The sequence below is a fragment of the Saccopteryx bilineata genome, chromosome 2, assembly GCF_036850765.1.
Source record: "Saccopteryx bilineata isolate mSacBil1 chromosome 2, mSacBil1_pri_phased_curated, whole genome shotgun sequence".
Classification (NCBI taxonomy): Eukaryota; Metazoa; Chordata; class Mammalia; order Chiroptera; family Emballonuridae; genus Saccopteryx; species Saccopteryx bilineata.
Window position 1 is genome coordinate 25473182 of NC_089491.1, and position 17567 is coordinate 25490748.

Consider the following 17567-nt stretch of genomic DNA (forward strand, 5'->3'; position numbering starts at 1 on the left):
TATGAAAAGAACATAATGTGGCTAGAGGCAATTAAACAGTCTGGGACATTTCAGTTTGATTTGGAACAAATGTAATGACCCAGCCTGTATTCATTGTGCTGGATTATTGCCTGGAATATTAAACCAGATCATATCTGTCTGTCTTCTAGCTTCATAAAATTCTCGGTGATAAGGTGAACAATACGGCTTTGATTGAAAAGCAAGTACTAGAACTTTGGGACAGACTGTATCATTCTTGGTTTGTAAAGGTAAGTTATTTTAGCTAAGGATTTCAGTTGTAAACTAATAAAATCCTTTTACTGTATAGACCCAGTGACCAGATAGGATTGTGTTAATACTGAGATTTCATTCACTGAGATTTTTAAGCTGCAAGGTCTTAAACCTTAGGTCACTATAAATCAGAGTGAGTTGATGGTTAATCTCCATGGCAGAATCCACCAGTCTCTCTGGTGCAGTGCTGGTCAACCTGGTCCCTACCGCCCACTAGTGGGTGTTCCAGCTTTCATGGTGGGCGGTAGTGGAGCAACCAAAGTATAAATAAAAAGATAGATTTAACTATAGTAAGTTGTTTTACAAAGATTTATTCTGCCAAACTTAGCGAAAATCTGACATAAAGTATATACTTGGTAAGTAATTATTATATTATTATATGCTTTAACTTGCTGTAACTCTGCTTTATAAATTTTATAAAGTAAAGTTACTTCCCTACTTTATAAATCACCATTACTGTGGAACCTGTGGGCGATTAGAAAATTTTACTACTAACAGAGATACAAAAATGGGCGGTAGGTATAAAAAGGGTGACTACCCCTGCTCTGTTATATCAGTATTCCATCTTCTGCTCACTCTCCACAGCAGCGTCTCGCCGTTTGGACTAGCTTTGTGCAGTAGAAATGTAGTGGAAGCCATCTAATGTTATTTTTTCTAATGACCACATTAAATAACCAAAAATAAACAGGTGAAATTGTTTTATTCATCTCTCCTTCAAACCTAGTCATTCCTGCATTCCTGTCAATGTAATTCTCTTCCAGGTAGACAAGTTAGACACCCCTTGGTTCTTGTTCATGTTTTTCCCCGTTTGATTGAGATAGAATTGACACATAACACTGTATTAGTTTTAGGTGAGCTTTTTCATACTCCTCCCCACCCCACCACTCCCTTTATCTTGTATGAAAGGTTAATAAGGGTGGTGAGGAAAGGAGGATAAAAAGCAAAAGTGAGAGACCGAGGAAAAGTAGAGGGACTAAGAAGGCGGGGGGGGGGGGGGGATGAAAGGAAATGCTGTGTTTGTGTACAGTTGACTGCACTGAGGAATGAAGGGGGTTCACAAGGGTACTTAGGGGAAAGCACTTGAGTGAGGCTGAGACTTGCTTAGACTTGGTAACTAGCATGTACATGGAAAAAATAGTATCTTTTAGGTCTTTAGATGGAGGTTGTAATTGATTTCTCAATGCAAAGTTTTCCACCTCTGTGTATTTACCGAAGTGCTCAGGTGGACCTAAAACAAAATAGGTTGTTTATACTTTCTGGGTTTTAGGTTAAGAGGGAGATTTCACATCTGTATTGTTTTATTCCGTAGAACGTAACACATTCTGGAAGGCACAAAGGACACAAGATGCACATAAATCGTCAGAACAGTTGGCTGGGAGACATACTGGACTGGCAGGATATCGCATCCTTTGTTCACGAGAACATCGAGACATTTCTTTCTGTAAGAAATAGTATTTATATATAGTTGAACTGCACTTATTTGTCAAAACAGAAACACTGATTTCCAGTGTTCTTTATACTCTTATAGGCCTTTATAGTGCACCCTGTTTTTAATGCCACATGTGCAGTTTTGAAAATCCTAAATACACTATTTAGAAAGATGTCCAAAAACCATAGACCTGAGAACCAAGAGATGCTGCTCAGGAGGCATGTGCACGGAGCTGTGGCTGTCAGCTCTGAGGTAGGCAGCCTCATCCCCAGAGGCTGACCACAGTGTCCTTAGCTGGACCACTCGAGAGGGAGTTGTCTCTCTGGTGGGCGGAACCCTTTGGCAGATGGAAATTTGGTTTTCGACCCCATATACCATCTACCTCTGCATTTTTTTTTTACAAAGGGTAGAAGGTGGCAAAGAACAGCTAGCAGTGCTGCTAAGTTTTAATGTCCGCCCTTTATCAGCAGTGTACTTCGTGGGGTGTCTCAGCCCGTGGCTTCTCACAGAGATGAGAAGAACATTACTAGAATAAACTTGGGACGTTTCATCAAGTTAACAAAAGTTGAGGTTTGCAATGATAGATGTTTTAAGTTTAATTTTTATCAAAATAATAGATGACCAGAGCTGAAAAGTCAAAAATTCTTTAAGACAGTATTTTTTAACCGCAGGCCTGTGACAAAGTTAACCACCTTAATGTTTATGAAGATTTTAGAGTCAGTGATCTTAGATGAATTCGCTTGTGCTCTGGATGATTGCTCCCTTATCAGCCATATCATGGATGAAAATACTGTTGAGGTTGTCTTAGATCACTGGTCCTCAAGTGTAAAAAGGGTGAAAACCACTGCTTTAAAACTCCTCTTGAGTCTCATTCTACAGAAACAGCTGCCAGTTTATTTTATCTTATTTTTTAACTTGATTAATTTATGAGGCTGACAGTGGTTGATAAAATTGTATAGGTTTCAGGTGCACAATTCTGTAATACATCATCTATATATTGTATTGTGTGTTTACCCACCCCCACCCTCGGTTTAGCTTTTTCTGGGTTTTTCACTTCTAAATTTCTAAAATAATGTTTATGCTGCTCTTTCTTGGTTTTGCAATTTTAGACGTTCTCTTTTGGCTTTCTAATATGGAAGATGAAGGTAAAGATGCGACTTTCTTACAAGTCCCTCAGTGCCCTCCTGGACTTCCTTCGGGGTTCTCTTATAAGTCCTTCGGTTCCTACCCCCGTTCCTGACTCACACTCTCCCTTCCTGTCAATCACCTAATAGAGCTGTAACAGTTTGAAATGAAATCTGTTTCCGCCATCATGCTTGTAATGCCCAGCAGCGCCCCACCGAGATCCACCCATAATGTCCACCAGGGGGCGATGCTCTGCCCCTCTGGGGCGTCGCTCTGTTGCATCCAGAGCCATCCTAGCGCCTGAGGCAGAGGCCACAGAGCCATCCTCAGCGCCCCGGCCAACTTTGCTCCAATGGAGCCTCGGCTGTGGGAGGGGAAGAGAGAGACAGAGAGGAAGGAGAGGGGGAGGGGTGGAGAAGCAAATGGGCGCTTCTCCTGTGTGCCCTGGCTGGGAATCGAACCCGGGACTCCTGCACGCCAGGCCGACGCACTACCACTGAGCTAACCGGCCAGGGCCCCCAGCAGCTCTTTCTTATGTTCTAAACCCTCCTTCCTAATCCCCTTGAGAACACAGAAAGGTTCCTTGATCTTGGCGACTACCAGTCTACAATTAATGAATTCAGCTAATTTCTTAAGAATCACCACAGTGATTTCCTATCAGTGTGACCCAGAAACTATTCAAAACTTTTTTTTTTCCATTTTTTTTTTTTCTTTTCTGAAGCTGGAAACGGAGAGACAGTCAGACAGACTCCCGCATGCGCCCACCAGGGGCGGTGCTCTGCCCCCCAGGGGGCGATGCTCTGCCCATCCTGGGCGTCGCCATATTGCGACCAGAGCCACTCTAGCGCCTGAGGCAGAGGCCACAGAGCCATGCCCAGCGCCCGGGCCATCTTTGCTCCAATGGAGCCTTGGCTGCGGGAGGGGAAGAGAGAGACAGAGAGGAAAGCGCGGCGGAGGGGTGGAGAAGCAAACGGGCGCTTCTCCTATGTGCCCTGGCCAGGAATCGAACCCGGGTCCTCCGCACGCTAGGCCGACGCTCTACCGCTGAGCCAACCGGCCAGGGCTCAAAACTTTTTTTTTTTTTGATAAAATTCCGAAGTGATTGAGGCCCCCAAAAGAATGCTTGTCAAAGTCACAAGTAAGGGCATTGTTGGTTTGCTTTTTGGAATCAGTGCCATTATTCATTCATTCCTGTACCCCACAGGGTCAGACAGTCAATCATGCATATTTTTGTAGGCATTGTGAAACATTTTTCAAGACTTTATGTAAGGAGTTTTTGTAAATGAACCCAGCCTGACAAAGTTCTCTTAGTAAGACTGAGCTGAGGTTTGCAAGAAATGCCGAGGACAACAAAATGTGCCTTTATAAATGGTACATTTGAGGTAGGAAAGGAATGGATAGGCCTTTCATAGCACAGATGGTGTAACTTGAACAACTGACAGAAAACAGAACTGCTGTTTTGGAAAGGGCACCAAAATAAAATCAAGACGTTACGAGTTCTGGTCCCGGCTCTTGTTCCACTTATTAGCTCCTTGCCCTTGAGAAGTTTTAAAAAAAACCTTGGAGCTTCAGTTATAGAATAAAGATGATGATCATCTGCATTTTTTCCCGCGCAGTGTTGTGAGGTTTATGGGAGCACTTTGAAAACTAAGGGAAAGTGTTTATCTGATCATTTTGCTTCCATGTTTTTCATTACTTGGGGAGAATAGAACAGACCTTATCATCAGGGAATTTAAATTTATGAAGATATAGGAAATGAAAACATGAAGGTGTGCTGTAGATGATATACATCTTCCTTTAATTATATTTAACATATATTAATAACCTTAATTTTAATAGCTGGTTCTAGTATGTTTGCAGGTGATGGAGCAACAGAACTCAGTAGGTTTTAGTATAAGGAACCTCGTCTTTGTGAGGAGTGATTTTTTCAGCTGCAGAGCTCAGTCCTTGACCCTGTCTGGTCATTTCTTTTATGGTGATTTTAGTGATGATGCTTTGGTAGTCGTAGATGAAGCTAAGTTGAAGGTGGCAAGGAGGGAGGAAGCTAATAAGACAAATGCTAGGTTTTTGTGACCTGCACTTGTGGACCTACAAGCTGAGGGTAACCACAGGTTGCCTTTTGACATATTCTCCTGTACATATTTTTCTGATGCAAACCATTCTTACATAGTTATAATCATGCTATATATATAAAATTCTCCTTATCTTGTATTGTAAAGTTAGCATTATAAGGCCCTGGCCTGTTGGCTCAGCAGTAGAGCGTCGGCCTGGCGTGCGGGGAACCCGGGTTCGATTCCCTGCCAGGGCACATAGGAGAAGCGCCCATTTGCTTCTCCACCCCCTCCCCCTCCTTCCTCTCTGTCTCTCTCTTCCCCTCCCACAGCCAAGGCTCCATTGGAGCAAAGATGGCCCGGGCGCTGGGGATGGCTCCTTGGCCTCTGCCCCAGGCGCTAGAGTGGCTCTGGTCGCAACATGGCGACGCCCCGGAGGGGCAGAGCATCGCCCCCTGGTGGGCAGAGCATCGCCCCTGGTGGGTGTGCTGGGTGGATCCCGGTCGGGCGCATGCGGGAGTCTGTCTGACTGTCTCTCCCCATTTCCAGCTTCAGGAAAAAAAAAAAGTTAGCATTATAAGCCCTGGCCGGTTGGCTCAGTGGTAGAGCGTCGGCCTGGCGTGCAGGAGTCCCGGGTTTGATTCCTGGCCAGGGCACACAAGAGAAGCGCCCATCTGCTTCTCCACCCCTCCCCCTCTCCTTCCTCTCTGTCTCTCTCTTCCTCTCCCGCAGCCGAGGCTCCATTGGAGCAAAGTTGGCCCTGGGTGCTGAGGATGGCTCTATGGCCTCTGCCTCAGGCGCTAGAGTGGCTCTGGTTGACAGCGACACCCCAGAGGGGCAGAGCATCACCCCCTGGTGGGCATACTGGGTGGATCCCGGTTGGGCGCATGCGGGAATCTGTCTGACTGCCTCCCCGTTTTCAACTTCAGGGAAATAAATAAATAAATAAATAAATAAATAAATAAAATAAAGTCAGCATTATAATCATAAAATACTTTCCTATGTTATAATAGTGATGGTTTTAATGGCAGCCTAATATTATTTCGAGTAGCTTCACCATAATTTACTTAATCATTTTCTTTACTAATCGATATTTGTATTTTTAAATGATTATTATTATTTTTTTGCATTTAAAGTAATACTCAGTTCTTACCTGGCCAGTCGATCCCCGATCAGGGCGCATACAAGAATCAACCAATGAATGCATAAATAAGTGGAACAACTAGTCAACATTTCTCTCTCAATCAGTCAATCAAATTAAGAAAATAAAACAACACTCAGTTCTTGTCTTTTCAGTGTATGGTACTGTATTAAAAGCGCACTACCTCCCTGTAGAAGCTTCTTTCCCGAGGATTAGTTCTGATACTCAGCTTCTGCTCTCAGATCTTGGAGTCCCTGTGGATTGTGATGAGCCGGAACGTGAGCCTGCTCTTCACCACCGTCACCACGCTCCTGACCATCCTCTTCTACAGCGGCACGGCCCTGCTCAACTTCGTGCTCTCGCTCGTACGTATGTAGACAAAAACGGGCCCCACCTCCTCCCACAGTCAAGTGTGTTCTCGGGTCCACGTGTGTTTCCTTCCTGTCGTTCGCAAATGTGATTTTTTAGGAGCTACTGTCCTTTGTTTTGCAGATAATTTTCCTGACCACCCTGTTTTATCTATTAAGTTCCAGCGATGAGTACTACAAGCCAGTGAAGTGGGTGATCAGCCTGACACCACTCTCTCAGCCAGGTCCTTCTTCTAATATTATTGGCCAGTCTGTGGAAGAAGCTATCAGGTAGGGGTGAGATTGATGCTATTATGATTTCCTTTGGAAACTTCTTTCTGTCAGAAGCCCGTTTTCTGTCTTTTCTAGTAACATTCGGCACTAAACTGGTGAGGGAACTTGTGTCTTCAGAACTTTTTATCTTCTTTTCAGAGGATAATATGAATAGTGCAAATGTTGATAAGAAAAAATTCCGAACAGTCTCCATATCCTGCTCCAGCCTGTGATTGACAGAAATGTAATGTCCTGTCCCCGTCAGCTTTTCCTCCGCAGGTTCTTGCTGTAGCTCCTACTCACCTTGTCACTTGCCCAGGACCCCCGCCTCTCCCGTGCACACACACACACAGCTCTCCTGCTCTCGGAAGCCTCCTTCTGGAAGCTCCTCAGGAACTCCAGCTTTGTTCAGGGAGGGAGTTGGTGACCTTCCAGTGTCCTCCTTCCTCTCCCCTCAGCCAGCTGTGCCTTCGGTGGGTGGGGGAAGGTTGGATACTGGCAATGCAAAGTTTTTGATTATCTTTACATCAGAGGCTCTGTGTGCATTGCAGGTTCTGGCCAGAAACTTCCATTGTGTCTTCTGGGACCCATGAATTGTAGGCGTAGTTTCTGAATGAGATGGTGCTTCTACATTTCTTCCTCGTGTGCTCTTTCCAGGTCACAGGCTCCTGCCCCCTTATTTTCTCTTCATCATTTCCGGTAGGGAGAGGCCTTTTGAAGCCCCTCATTTGAAGTCCTTGTCTCTCATTGCTCTGGGCTTATTAACACTGGACTACATTTTTACTTTTTATGAATAGCTACTCCTATTAAATTCTTATATTATCTGTTAGAGCTCCTTTTTCTCATAAGTTGTTAGCCAGGTGGCTCTAAGTTTCTCTTGAATAGTGACTCTTTTTCTGGCATTCCTGTTTCCATATACTTGTAAAAAAATACCATTGGTTGGAACTGGTCTTCTACAGAAATCTTGATTTGTCCTGATAATCCTGTCTCACTAAGCTTTGCTTATTTTTTCACTGTATTCATGGAAGAGCTGGTGAAAATACCCTTTGGTATTTGGAAAATGTTCTTACATTCAGATAGGATGAATGCTCCTGAAATAATGTCCTCTCTGGAAACTTTGATCGGTTTTCTCCCTTCTTCCTACCAGCAAGGCCTGGGTAAAGTGTGACTTAATCCAAGTTTTACAAAAAAATACCTACTTTGTCCATATAGAACTTCACAAAAGATATTTTATTTTCCTAAAGTAATCTTCATTAGCACTGACTCTTATTCTCACAACAGCTTTTCTATCTTCAAATCTGTTTTTACATTTTCTCTTGTACTGTAGTTTTCTTAGCATGAACCACTTGCTGACCATCCTATGAAAGTTAGTCGAGTCACCTTTTTTTCATGGCATATTTGGTATGAAAACTAAGTTATCCTTTGTTTTATTTTTTATTTGTTTTTATAAGTTTTTCCTTTTTTATTGAATTTATTGGGGTGACATTGAAATTACCTTTGTTTTAAACTAATTCTTTAATGTCCTAGTTGCTAGGAATTGGTAAGCAGAGCTGTGGTTTGCATCCAGGTCTAGCTGATTGAAATCCTGTTATCCTTCTGGTATACCACCATACCTTCTTCTAGGAGGAGTGGTTAGGGGAGAAGGTCATGAGTTAAATTTGTTCTGTTAAGACTTTTCAGAAGGACACATGAAGCTGATAGCTAAAAATTCAGGTGTTTGTCTCAGGAGGGAACTTGAGATTAGAAGAATATGGTCACCTTCAGAGAGAGATGGGAGGAAATCAGTATCTTTCTACAAGTTAGATTTGCCTTATCATCTTGGGTTTGCAGACACTAATCATGCACTTGCTCTTAACAGTAGCCCATGTCTTGGTTCCAGAGTATACTTGGAAAAACCCATTCGTTTTATCATCTTATTTTTAATGCAGGAAAATAAAGTTAACAGTCCTTAGTACCAGAGTTATAATCCTAATGATTCTCAAAACTGATAGATTTTTGTGGTCTTAAAATAATGGTGTAGACTAGAGAACTTGTTATAGCCAGGGCCATTTTTCTGACCACAGCTATATCAAGTTATATAAATTAAAGGTTGTAATTCAGGGTGATTTTTAACAGTCTAAGTGCTTTTGATCTATTTTTTTACTGGGTCAAATTCAAGATAAAACAATATATACAGGTTTTATATAGATGCCTCTGAAGCATCTTTTCATGTATGTGAGAGCAGTGGGTTCTAGTTCTAAGGGCTCTTGTCAGACTCGTCATTCTGAAGGGTTGTGTTCAAGATGGAATATATTTTTCCATGGAGAAACATTTTAAGAGGAAAAATATTATACAAATGATTATGAAAGTATTGTAGTGTCCTGAGAGTATCGTTTAGTCTGCAAATTTTCAGTGATATCAGAATTTATAGGCATCAATCATTAGTCATTATCAATGTTGCGGGTAAGCTGATCACTAAACTCATTTTATATGGTCCATTAATAAGTTGAAAGTGGAATTGAAATTGAGAGTTGACTGCATGACCAAACAGTGAAAATGTCTTTGTTCTTCAAGCTTTGCCTTTTGAAATATGTGGCTACTTTATAATCACTGTCTCATTGAGTTTTTGAACCTTAATTGTCATTTGCCATTCGGAATAAGTATTCTAAATGAAAAGCATTTGTGGTTAGGTTTTCATTTCATGAATTTTTGAGTCCGTGGCATGCATCCTTCATCCCTAAACTGATTTCCTCCCCTCAGAGCATGTTGTGTCCCGAATGTTTGCATCATGCCCTCCTCCCCGATGCTCCCATTCTGCTTGCTCTGGTGGAGATATTGCACATTACTAAGTTGCATGTTTCACGGCCTCAGTGCAATTTAGTGTGTGTGATATTTTCACATGAGTGCATGCACACGGGTATGGCTCTTGCTTGTGGGATCACAGCTTTTCAGTGGGTGGGAGTCCTGCTGATGAGTTCGATGGGAGAATGTACGTACTGTATTTTCAGCTGGAAAGTTAACGTGCTTCCCACCTCTGTCCTCCAATTTGGGAGGATTAAAAGTATTTGGGTTTAAAATCAAATAGTGTCGATCATTTAGTGTATTATAATAGTATTTCCATTTTTTACTTGGAGCAAATTAAATGTTTATTGGTAAGAAATTCTCACGGATTTAAGGTTACGAACAGCATTTGTTTTTAAATGTGTAACAAATGTATATTTAAATTTATTCTAATGTAATTAAAAATGTATAAGGAAGAGTTTAAAGCTGTCAGAAAATATATTTTCACTTATTTGAAGAGATATCTCTCCTAACATTGGCATGGAGAAACAGAATCTCTTATGCATAATTGGGTCATTAAAATAGCTAAAGTTCTTAAATAATAACTAGTTCAGTAAATAGAGTGCCTGTTTAATCTACTTGATTAAAGATTGATCTAGTAAAACCTAACCTTTTACTTCTTCAAGTTTCTAAGGAAAATGACCTTAAAAAACTTTTGTCATGTATTTAGTTTCTCACTGTGTTTCTTTAAAGATTGCTAGATTTATTTTATAGGCTTATAATAGAACTTTTGTTTAGATACAAATGTTTGCTATTTGCATCTATAATTGAAGTCACCCCTTGTTAATATTTTTCGTTAGCCTTTGAGTAAGCGTCTATAATGACTAGACATTGTCAGAAACACAAAACCATGTATTAATGAGATAATAATATTGAGCTAATATTCCTGCTGCCAGGGTTTCCAGGTGATCCAATGTGATGCCACTGTTGTACATACCTGTGTGTGTGAGTGACTACCACTTCCGGTGCGGACGGAAGGCTTCCATGTTAGTGCCTGCCCCCTAGACCCTCAGCCTTGCTCTAGGTCTGCATGTGCACACAGCATGACTGTACCCCTCTGGAGTGGGAAATCCAGTGTTCACCAGGTTTCTGTTCATTGTACTGCAGAGCTGGGTGCTGGGGCAGATGAACCAGGAAAGGGCAGGAGGTGGAACTTCTCGAATGAGGCTAGGTAGTGACCAAGGGTGCTGGGGGATGCGTTTCCCAATTGCTAATGGTGGGCCTCCCCTTAGCCTAAGTTTCGCCTTCTGTGGTTTCAGTTACCTATGTTCAACCATGGTCCGAAAATATTAAATGAAAAATTCTAGAAATAAATAAATTATAGGTTTTAAGTTGTGTGTGGTTCTGTGGAGCATGAGGACATCTTGTGCTGTGTTGCTTCTCCCACCTGGGATGTGAATCATCTCTCTGTCCAGTGTATCCACGCTGTATTGCTCCTGCCATTAGTCACTCATAGCCTTCCTTATTGGTTGTCAGATTGGCTAGTGGGGTATGGCCATGCTTGTGTTCAAGTCACCCTTATGTTACCTAATAATGGCCCCCAAAGCACAAGAGTAGTGATGCTGGCAATTTGGATATGCCAAAGAGAAGCTGTGAAGTACTTCCTTTAAGTGAAAAGATAAGTATGTATAGGAAAAATCATACTATTTGTAGAGTTATCCATGGTTTCAGGCATCCCCTGGGGCTATGCCATATGTGCCATATGCCTTACAGGTAAGGGGGAACTACGCAGGCTGTGTCTCTGGAAGCTGGCCTGCCCCCTCCACTAGCTCACCTGCTCACTGTGCAGTGTATTGCAGGGAGGGTCAAGACTGATAAGTAAATAATAGCTGTTGTTTCCGGGGCAGTGATAGCTTGACAGCCTTCCTGTTTGACCTTTAGAAAGAAAAGAGGGCAGAACCAGTATAAGGAAAGGTTAGGAGTAGGCAGAATTTTATTTTGGGCATTTCACTCACCTTTTCTTTGTTTCTCTTTTTCCTTAGACACGTGCTTCCTACTTGTCTGTGGTCAGGAGCCCTGTGTTCTGAGGGCATAGAGTTTATCATTCTCCCCACTCCCCTGTTTGCTTCAAATCTCACTGCATTAAAAGCAGGTTATCTGATCAAAGCCTGGGTTGTCAGGCTGGTTTTCTCTCATTCAGTTTAGTAAAGTAACAAGAACAACTTTTGGGCAGAAACAAGAAAGGGCTGATAATTGAAGTATTAGAAAACTTGTGAAAGAGGTACATTTTCAGCTTAGAGCTTATGAGGAATGAAGACAGAGGTTATGGGTAAGAATTAAAATTCTAACGAATCATTTGAAATCAGGTCAAGGCCCTAGTATGGAAGAGTTAGAGATATAGTTGTGTAAATGAGCCACGGACACACACATCTTTACTGCAGTACAGTATAAATACACAAGAGCATTTATTAGAAAAAGCTTGGAAGCAGACCAAGAGCTGATTATGTATGAACCTGGAACTTTTCTTCACAGAGAGGTGTATACTTAGCTGGGGCCTAACTCGATTGGATGCACTATGTTTTGCCTCCAATAGGGGGAGCCCTGCCCCGGAACAGTTTACATATGGCGCGAGGTCTGGTAACGTCTGCAGTAGTAACAGAGGGGAGATCTCTGAGTGAGGCTGTGGCCTTGTAGAAAGGGGGAGCCTCCAGCTCAGTGGCTGGTATCATTCTCTTCTTCCATTACACGAAGACCTGCTGAGCCAGCACAGCGTAGCTACCAAAAGAGGGGAAGAAAAGAGCTTCCAGAGTCTTCTGAACTTAAAATTTAACTCTTTAAAAGCCTGGAGATATAGTTAGAGAACAGCTGTCAGTAATCTTTGAGAATCACAGAAAGGGGAGGTCCCAGAAGACGGCACAGGCACTATTCAAAATAGAGGATTAAGGTAGAGAGTGGAAGAACACTATATGTTACATACATGTTAGACAGGTGAACTTGATGTAGGTTTTCTGTGGATTTGCATGGTAAGTGCTTGATATATGGTTGGAGCATTTGTAAAGGGAAGGGTAATGCCCATGGCACCATGTCTTCACCTAGCACCAGTCATACATTACCACTCTTAGAAAATGCCACAGTCATAGCTATTGTGATTTTTGCAAGGGATTTCATGAAGGGTATCATAATGTGATGGCAGGAAAGGTAAATGCTCCCTCAGTCTGAGTATCCAGAAAGTATTGTTTAATGGGTTGATATCAATGAGTGAATGATCTTTCACTGGTATGATTGTAAGAATGTTCTTGCATTGATTAAACTAATGATTTTTGGTAATTCATTCAAACTGTACTGTACATGTCATTAGTTATATGACAAATAAAGTTTTGATTATGTTCCTAGCAAAATAGATTCCTGAGAGATGAGTGGTTGATTGTATAGTCATTATTTTGGATTATTGCTCATGTAGGCCGATCAGTACCTTACAATTTAAAGTAACTTAATCTAAAACTTTGTGTTATGCTATATGAATTTTCAGCATTGTCATACCTTGTACCTCTTTAGCACAAAGCAAAAATAGATATACTTCCAAAACCTTGAAGAAGAAAAGAGAAACTATGGGCATATTCTTAGCTTTATTATAATGCTAATTGGTAATAATGACACAATTCTATAATGGCCCCAACTTAACTGAGTGCTTATGATGAGCCTGGCACTGAGTGTAGCACATCAATTGCATTATTACTCTTCATAATAACACTTTGAGGTGACTGCTATTAACTCTCTTTTACAATCAAGGAAAGAGGCTCAGAGAATTTATATGGTTTTCAAAGTCATGCTACTGGTAAGTGACAGAATTGGAACTGCAGAGCAGCTGACGGCAGAGCCAGAACTGTTTCATGTCTCATGACTCGCATCTCCTTGTTCTTCCTACCGAATCTCCTTCCTTATTCGTCTCCTTCCTTAGCATTTCTCACCCCTCTACCTCATTCTTCCCCTGTCTTCCTTTACTCCCCACTGGTGTTCCTCCGTGGGCTCCTGAGCCCTGGGCCCTTGACCTCTAGTCTCATCCTTTCTTTCCCTGGCCACGCTCTACCCTCACTTTTGTGTCACGCTCTGTGCTACATGCTGCACACGTCATTTCAGTGATTCCTTGTTACGTACCCTCATTCATCCAGAAAAGAGCCCTCTAGTCAGACATCAAGTAAATGTGTTAAACTGGGAATGTAGTTCAGTTTTAAAAAAAAGCTTCAGATGAGGGCCTGAGTTATTTCCGATGAAAAGGCAGGACTAACCCACTCAGAACTGTTGGATCTGTGAACTGGCTCGCCCTGGTGTGCTAACTTCCAGTCCAGGAAACCAGGTCACGGAAGGCCGGACGGAACACAGGAGTTCCACATGAAGTTGTGCCGACCAGGCGTGAGCACACACACTGTGGGCACCATATGTGGCTTGTCTCACTGCTCCTCAGTGCCTCTGCTCCTCACCCCCATGCTTGACTTCCATTTGCCTGAACACTTCACTCCCAGTTTGTCTTAAGAAGTGTATACTAAGCCCCAGCTCCCCTCTGGAACTAGTCAGCTAGGGTAGCCATTTCGAATCCAAGTCCTGGCCAGGACCGATTCAGGCTGTATGCAACTGACCAGGCTTCTGTTGTATCGTTTCATGGTTTTGAGGACTGTTAAGTACTTGATTGACCTGCATGAAAATATCTTAATAATATATAATAGAAATCTAGATATCAGAAACAAATTTTCACCCAGTATCTTGGCCTTTAGTGAATTGGGTGCTTAGACTTAGGGATAGTACACCAAAATGATGTAGTACATAGCTCCAACAATTTCTAGAAGGGCTTTTTGCCTTTTAACTGTGAGCAGTTCAGGCCCACCTTGCCCTCATTTTGACCTTTTTTTTTTTTTTGTATTTTTCTGAAGCTAGAAACGGGGAGAAACAGTCAGACAGACTCCCGCATGTGCCCGACCGGGATCCACCCGGCACGCCCACCAGGGGCGATGCTCTGCCCACCAGGGGGCGATGCTCTGCCCCTCCAGGGCGTCACTCTGCCGCCACCAGAGCCACTCTAGCGCCTGGGGCAGAGGCCAAGGAGCCATCCCCAGCACCCGGGCCATCTTTGCTCCAATGGAGCCTTTGCTGTGGGAGGGGAAGAGAGAGACAGAAAGGAAGGAGGGGGTGGGGGTGGAGAAGCAAATGGGTGCTTCTCCTATGTGCCCTGGCCGGGAATCGAACCCGGGTCCCCCGCATGCCAGGTCGACGCTCTACCGCTGAGCCAACCGGCCAGGGCCCTTTTTTTTTTTTTTTTTTTTTTTTTAAAAAACCATAATGTACTTCCAGTTTAACAAATTTACCTGATTACTGATCAGGAATCTTTTTTGTGCATGGACCAGGGAACCGAACCAGGGAATCAATAAAATGAGATATAACAGTACTTGGCACATAGTGGGTCGCAGAGCATATAACAGTACTTGGCACATAGTGGGTCGCATCAGTTTTCTGTTGCTGTTGTAATAAGTTACCATAAACTTGGTGGCTTAAACAAGACAGGTTTTCGTACCTTATAGTTCTGGAGGTCAGAGGTCCTATATTCCAGGTATCAGCAGGGCTGTGCTTTCAGAAGGTTTTAGGGGAGAATCCATCTCCTTGCCTTCTCTAGCTTCTAGAGGCCGCCTGCATTCCTTGGCATGTGGCCTCTTCCTCTATCCTCAAGGCCAGCTGCGTAGCATCTTCTCTCTTTTTCTCTCTGACCTCTACTGTCCTCTCGTCTCTTTCCCTGACTCTCCTGTAGAAAAGGCAAAACTGTAGTGACAGAAAGTATATTTAGGGAGGGATTGACTCAATATAAAAGGGCATGAGGGATCTTTTGGGGGTGATGGAAGTGTCCTATATCTTGATTGTATTGGTGGTTATGAAACTACACTTGTCAAAATTTGCTGAATTATATATATACTTAAAAGCTGGAGAGTTTTATTGTTTATAAATGATAGTTCAATAAAGCTGATACAGAAAAAAGAGAAAAGAAAAATGACTGGGAATTTGGGAGGGAGTTAAAAACTTCACTTGGTTAATAGAGGATTTTTCTATGCTGTTTAATAGACCTTGTGTACCGGATCCTAAGTAATAACATAGAGGGGGATATGTTGTTTTTCTTCCCTCACTAGGTTACATGAATATGTTCAGTAACTTCAAACAATATATAATGCATTCAGGGTCCACAGAATTAATTACTTAAACATTGCCTTAGTGAAAATACTAAGTGATCAATCTTCCCAAAGACAGAAGTCTGTGCTGTTTGCTGCAAGTGGTCCCTTTTGGATCAAGTGTTGCTTACTTGCCACTCAGACAGTTGATTCAGTTCTACTTTGTTGCACCTTTGATGTAGTATTTTTGGCTTAACAATTTTTAAGTAACACAAGGTTGATGAAAGTACTACAACTATATCTTTTCTCATTGCCTCTCCCAGTTCTAATCATTCTGTACTTTTATTCTTAGACTTTATTCTCATTAATTGCTCTGTGATATATGATCTTATTCCCTCCTTCTCAAAAGCTTCTTTCTCCCTTGTTCTCTGGGAATACTACACTCTAGTCATTTTCTTCCTACTCCAGAAACGATTTTCTTATCTCTTTGGCTGGTCTGTCTTTGTCTGTAGGTCCTTATGAGAACACAGCTGTTACCCCATTTTTCCCTAGGCTTTCCCCTAGGGGTAACTTCTCCTTTCCTATGGTGAATCCATGCTGGTGCATCTCAAATCTCTTATCCTCTATTAAGCCTTGTCTCTTATTTCCAGCTACCTCAGGGAACTTGAATCATCCTTTTTCTAACCACTGTCAAACTAAAAGCATTCCCCTTTCTCCCATGGCCTCTCCATTCCGGGCTTCTCCATGTCTTTGAGATGCTGCCATTCTTTCTTCCTGGGCCACTTTTCTTTTCCCCTGTCTCCTCTATTCACTTTTCAGATCTTTTATGTTTCTGTGGGCCATGTCCCTTTCTTTCAGTCTTTTTGATACCCCTTTACTCTGTCCTTATTGTGAGGTCACACTGCACCTTTAAGACATTCTTGAGTGAAAGCTGCTGGTCAGGATGACAAAAAGGGTTTCACAATTTGGGGAGCCACTCTGTCACCAAATCCATGTCTGCAAATCCTGTTAAGTGATTGAATCACTAGGTTCCAGAGCGTGACTGTGCTCTTAGAGTAAACCTCTTAAGATACTGTGGAAAAACGTGGTGTTCCCCTTAGTGTGTTCAGTGTCACCTTTGCTGCCACAGCCTCTGCTTTTCTCATTGCAGATGGCTTTTCCTTCTCTCGTGACTGTATGAGCGTGTCCCTCAGTGCCCTCCAGAATCCCAGGCTTTGTAATTTTGAGAAACCTTGTGATAACTTATGGTTTGCTGCCCTTATGCTCCCTCTGAGCACTTCCTTATTTCTCCTCCTTACACAGTACTACTATGCTTTTTCCAGCTGAACAGCACAAACGAAGTGCCTGAGATGGCAATTTTTAATGGACTTCATCCTGTTAATCATTAAATATGTGTGTCTGGTTTTGCCCCTCTTGTATTTTCATCTCTGATTTTACTTTGGAGTTAATACATTTGTTTTTCTGTTTTCATAGATTCTTTCTCAAATACCTGCATGCTTGAATAGTTTGCATTTGTGGATATTACTTTGTAGCCTTGCTTGAATAGTTGAAGAAATGTGGGAGAATTTAGTTAATGGGAGAAGAAAGACTGATAAGCACAAGTTAAGTTATACCTCACTTGCTCTTGCCAAAGGGGAGGGCTGGCCCCAGGCTGGAGGATTTAGAGTTTAACCATATCCTCAGAATTATGATATTCACGCTTAATTTTTTTCCATCTATTTTGGAGGTAAAAGGTCAGTTTTAGATGCAAAAAGTTGACTATTTCAGTGACTAGGGTATTTAAGGTGTTTTATTCCAGTTACCTTTTCATCAGAGAAATGTAAAGATTAGTTTAGAAAACATATTTCTGGGTTTTAAAATAAGGTCTTTCTGTTTCTATAAAACAATATGAAAACAGCATTTTCAGGCATTGGAAAAATTGAAGCTGTTATCAGATTGGTAATGGGGTAGCCAGAAGCCTAGAAATAGTGATTTTTCTGAATCACAATATACTCTGTTTATTTACTTTCCCTTTTCTTTTTGGGC

The 17567-nt window shown here is 42.1% G+C and overlaps 1 protein-coding gene across 2 annotated transcripts in view; it reads left to right on the forward strand.

Annotated features, from left to right (window-relative positions):
- TMEM245 (transmembrane protein 245) overlaps positions 1-17567 on the forward strand; it is an 84327-nt gene that overhangs the window by 51890 nt on the left and 14870 nt on the right. For both annotated transcript variants that reach the window (XM_066256576.1, XM_066256577.1), the window contains 4 exons: positions 150-248; positions 1580-1711; positions 6259-6381; positions 6509-6654. In XM_066256576.1, the coding sequence (XP_066112673.1) occupies positions 150-248; positions 1580-1711; positions 6259-6381; positions 6509-6654 (500 nt within the window). The remainder of the gene's footprint in view (positions 1-149; positions 249-1579; positions 1712-6258; positions 6382-6508; positions 6655-17567) is intronic.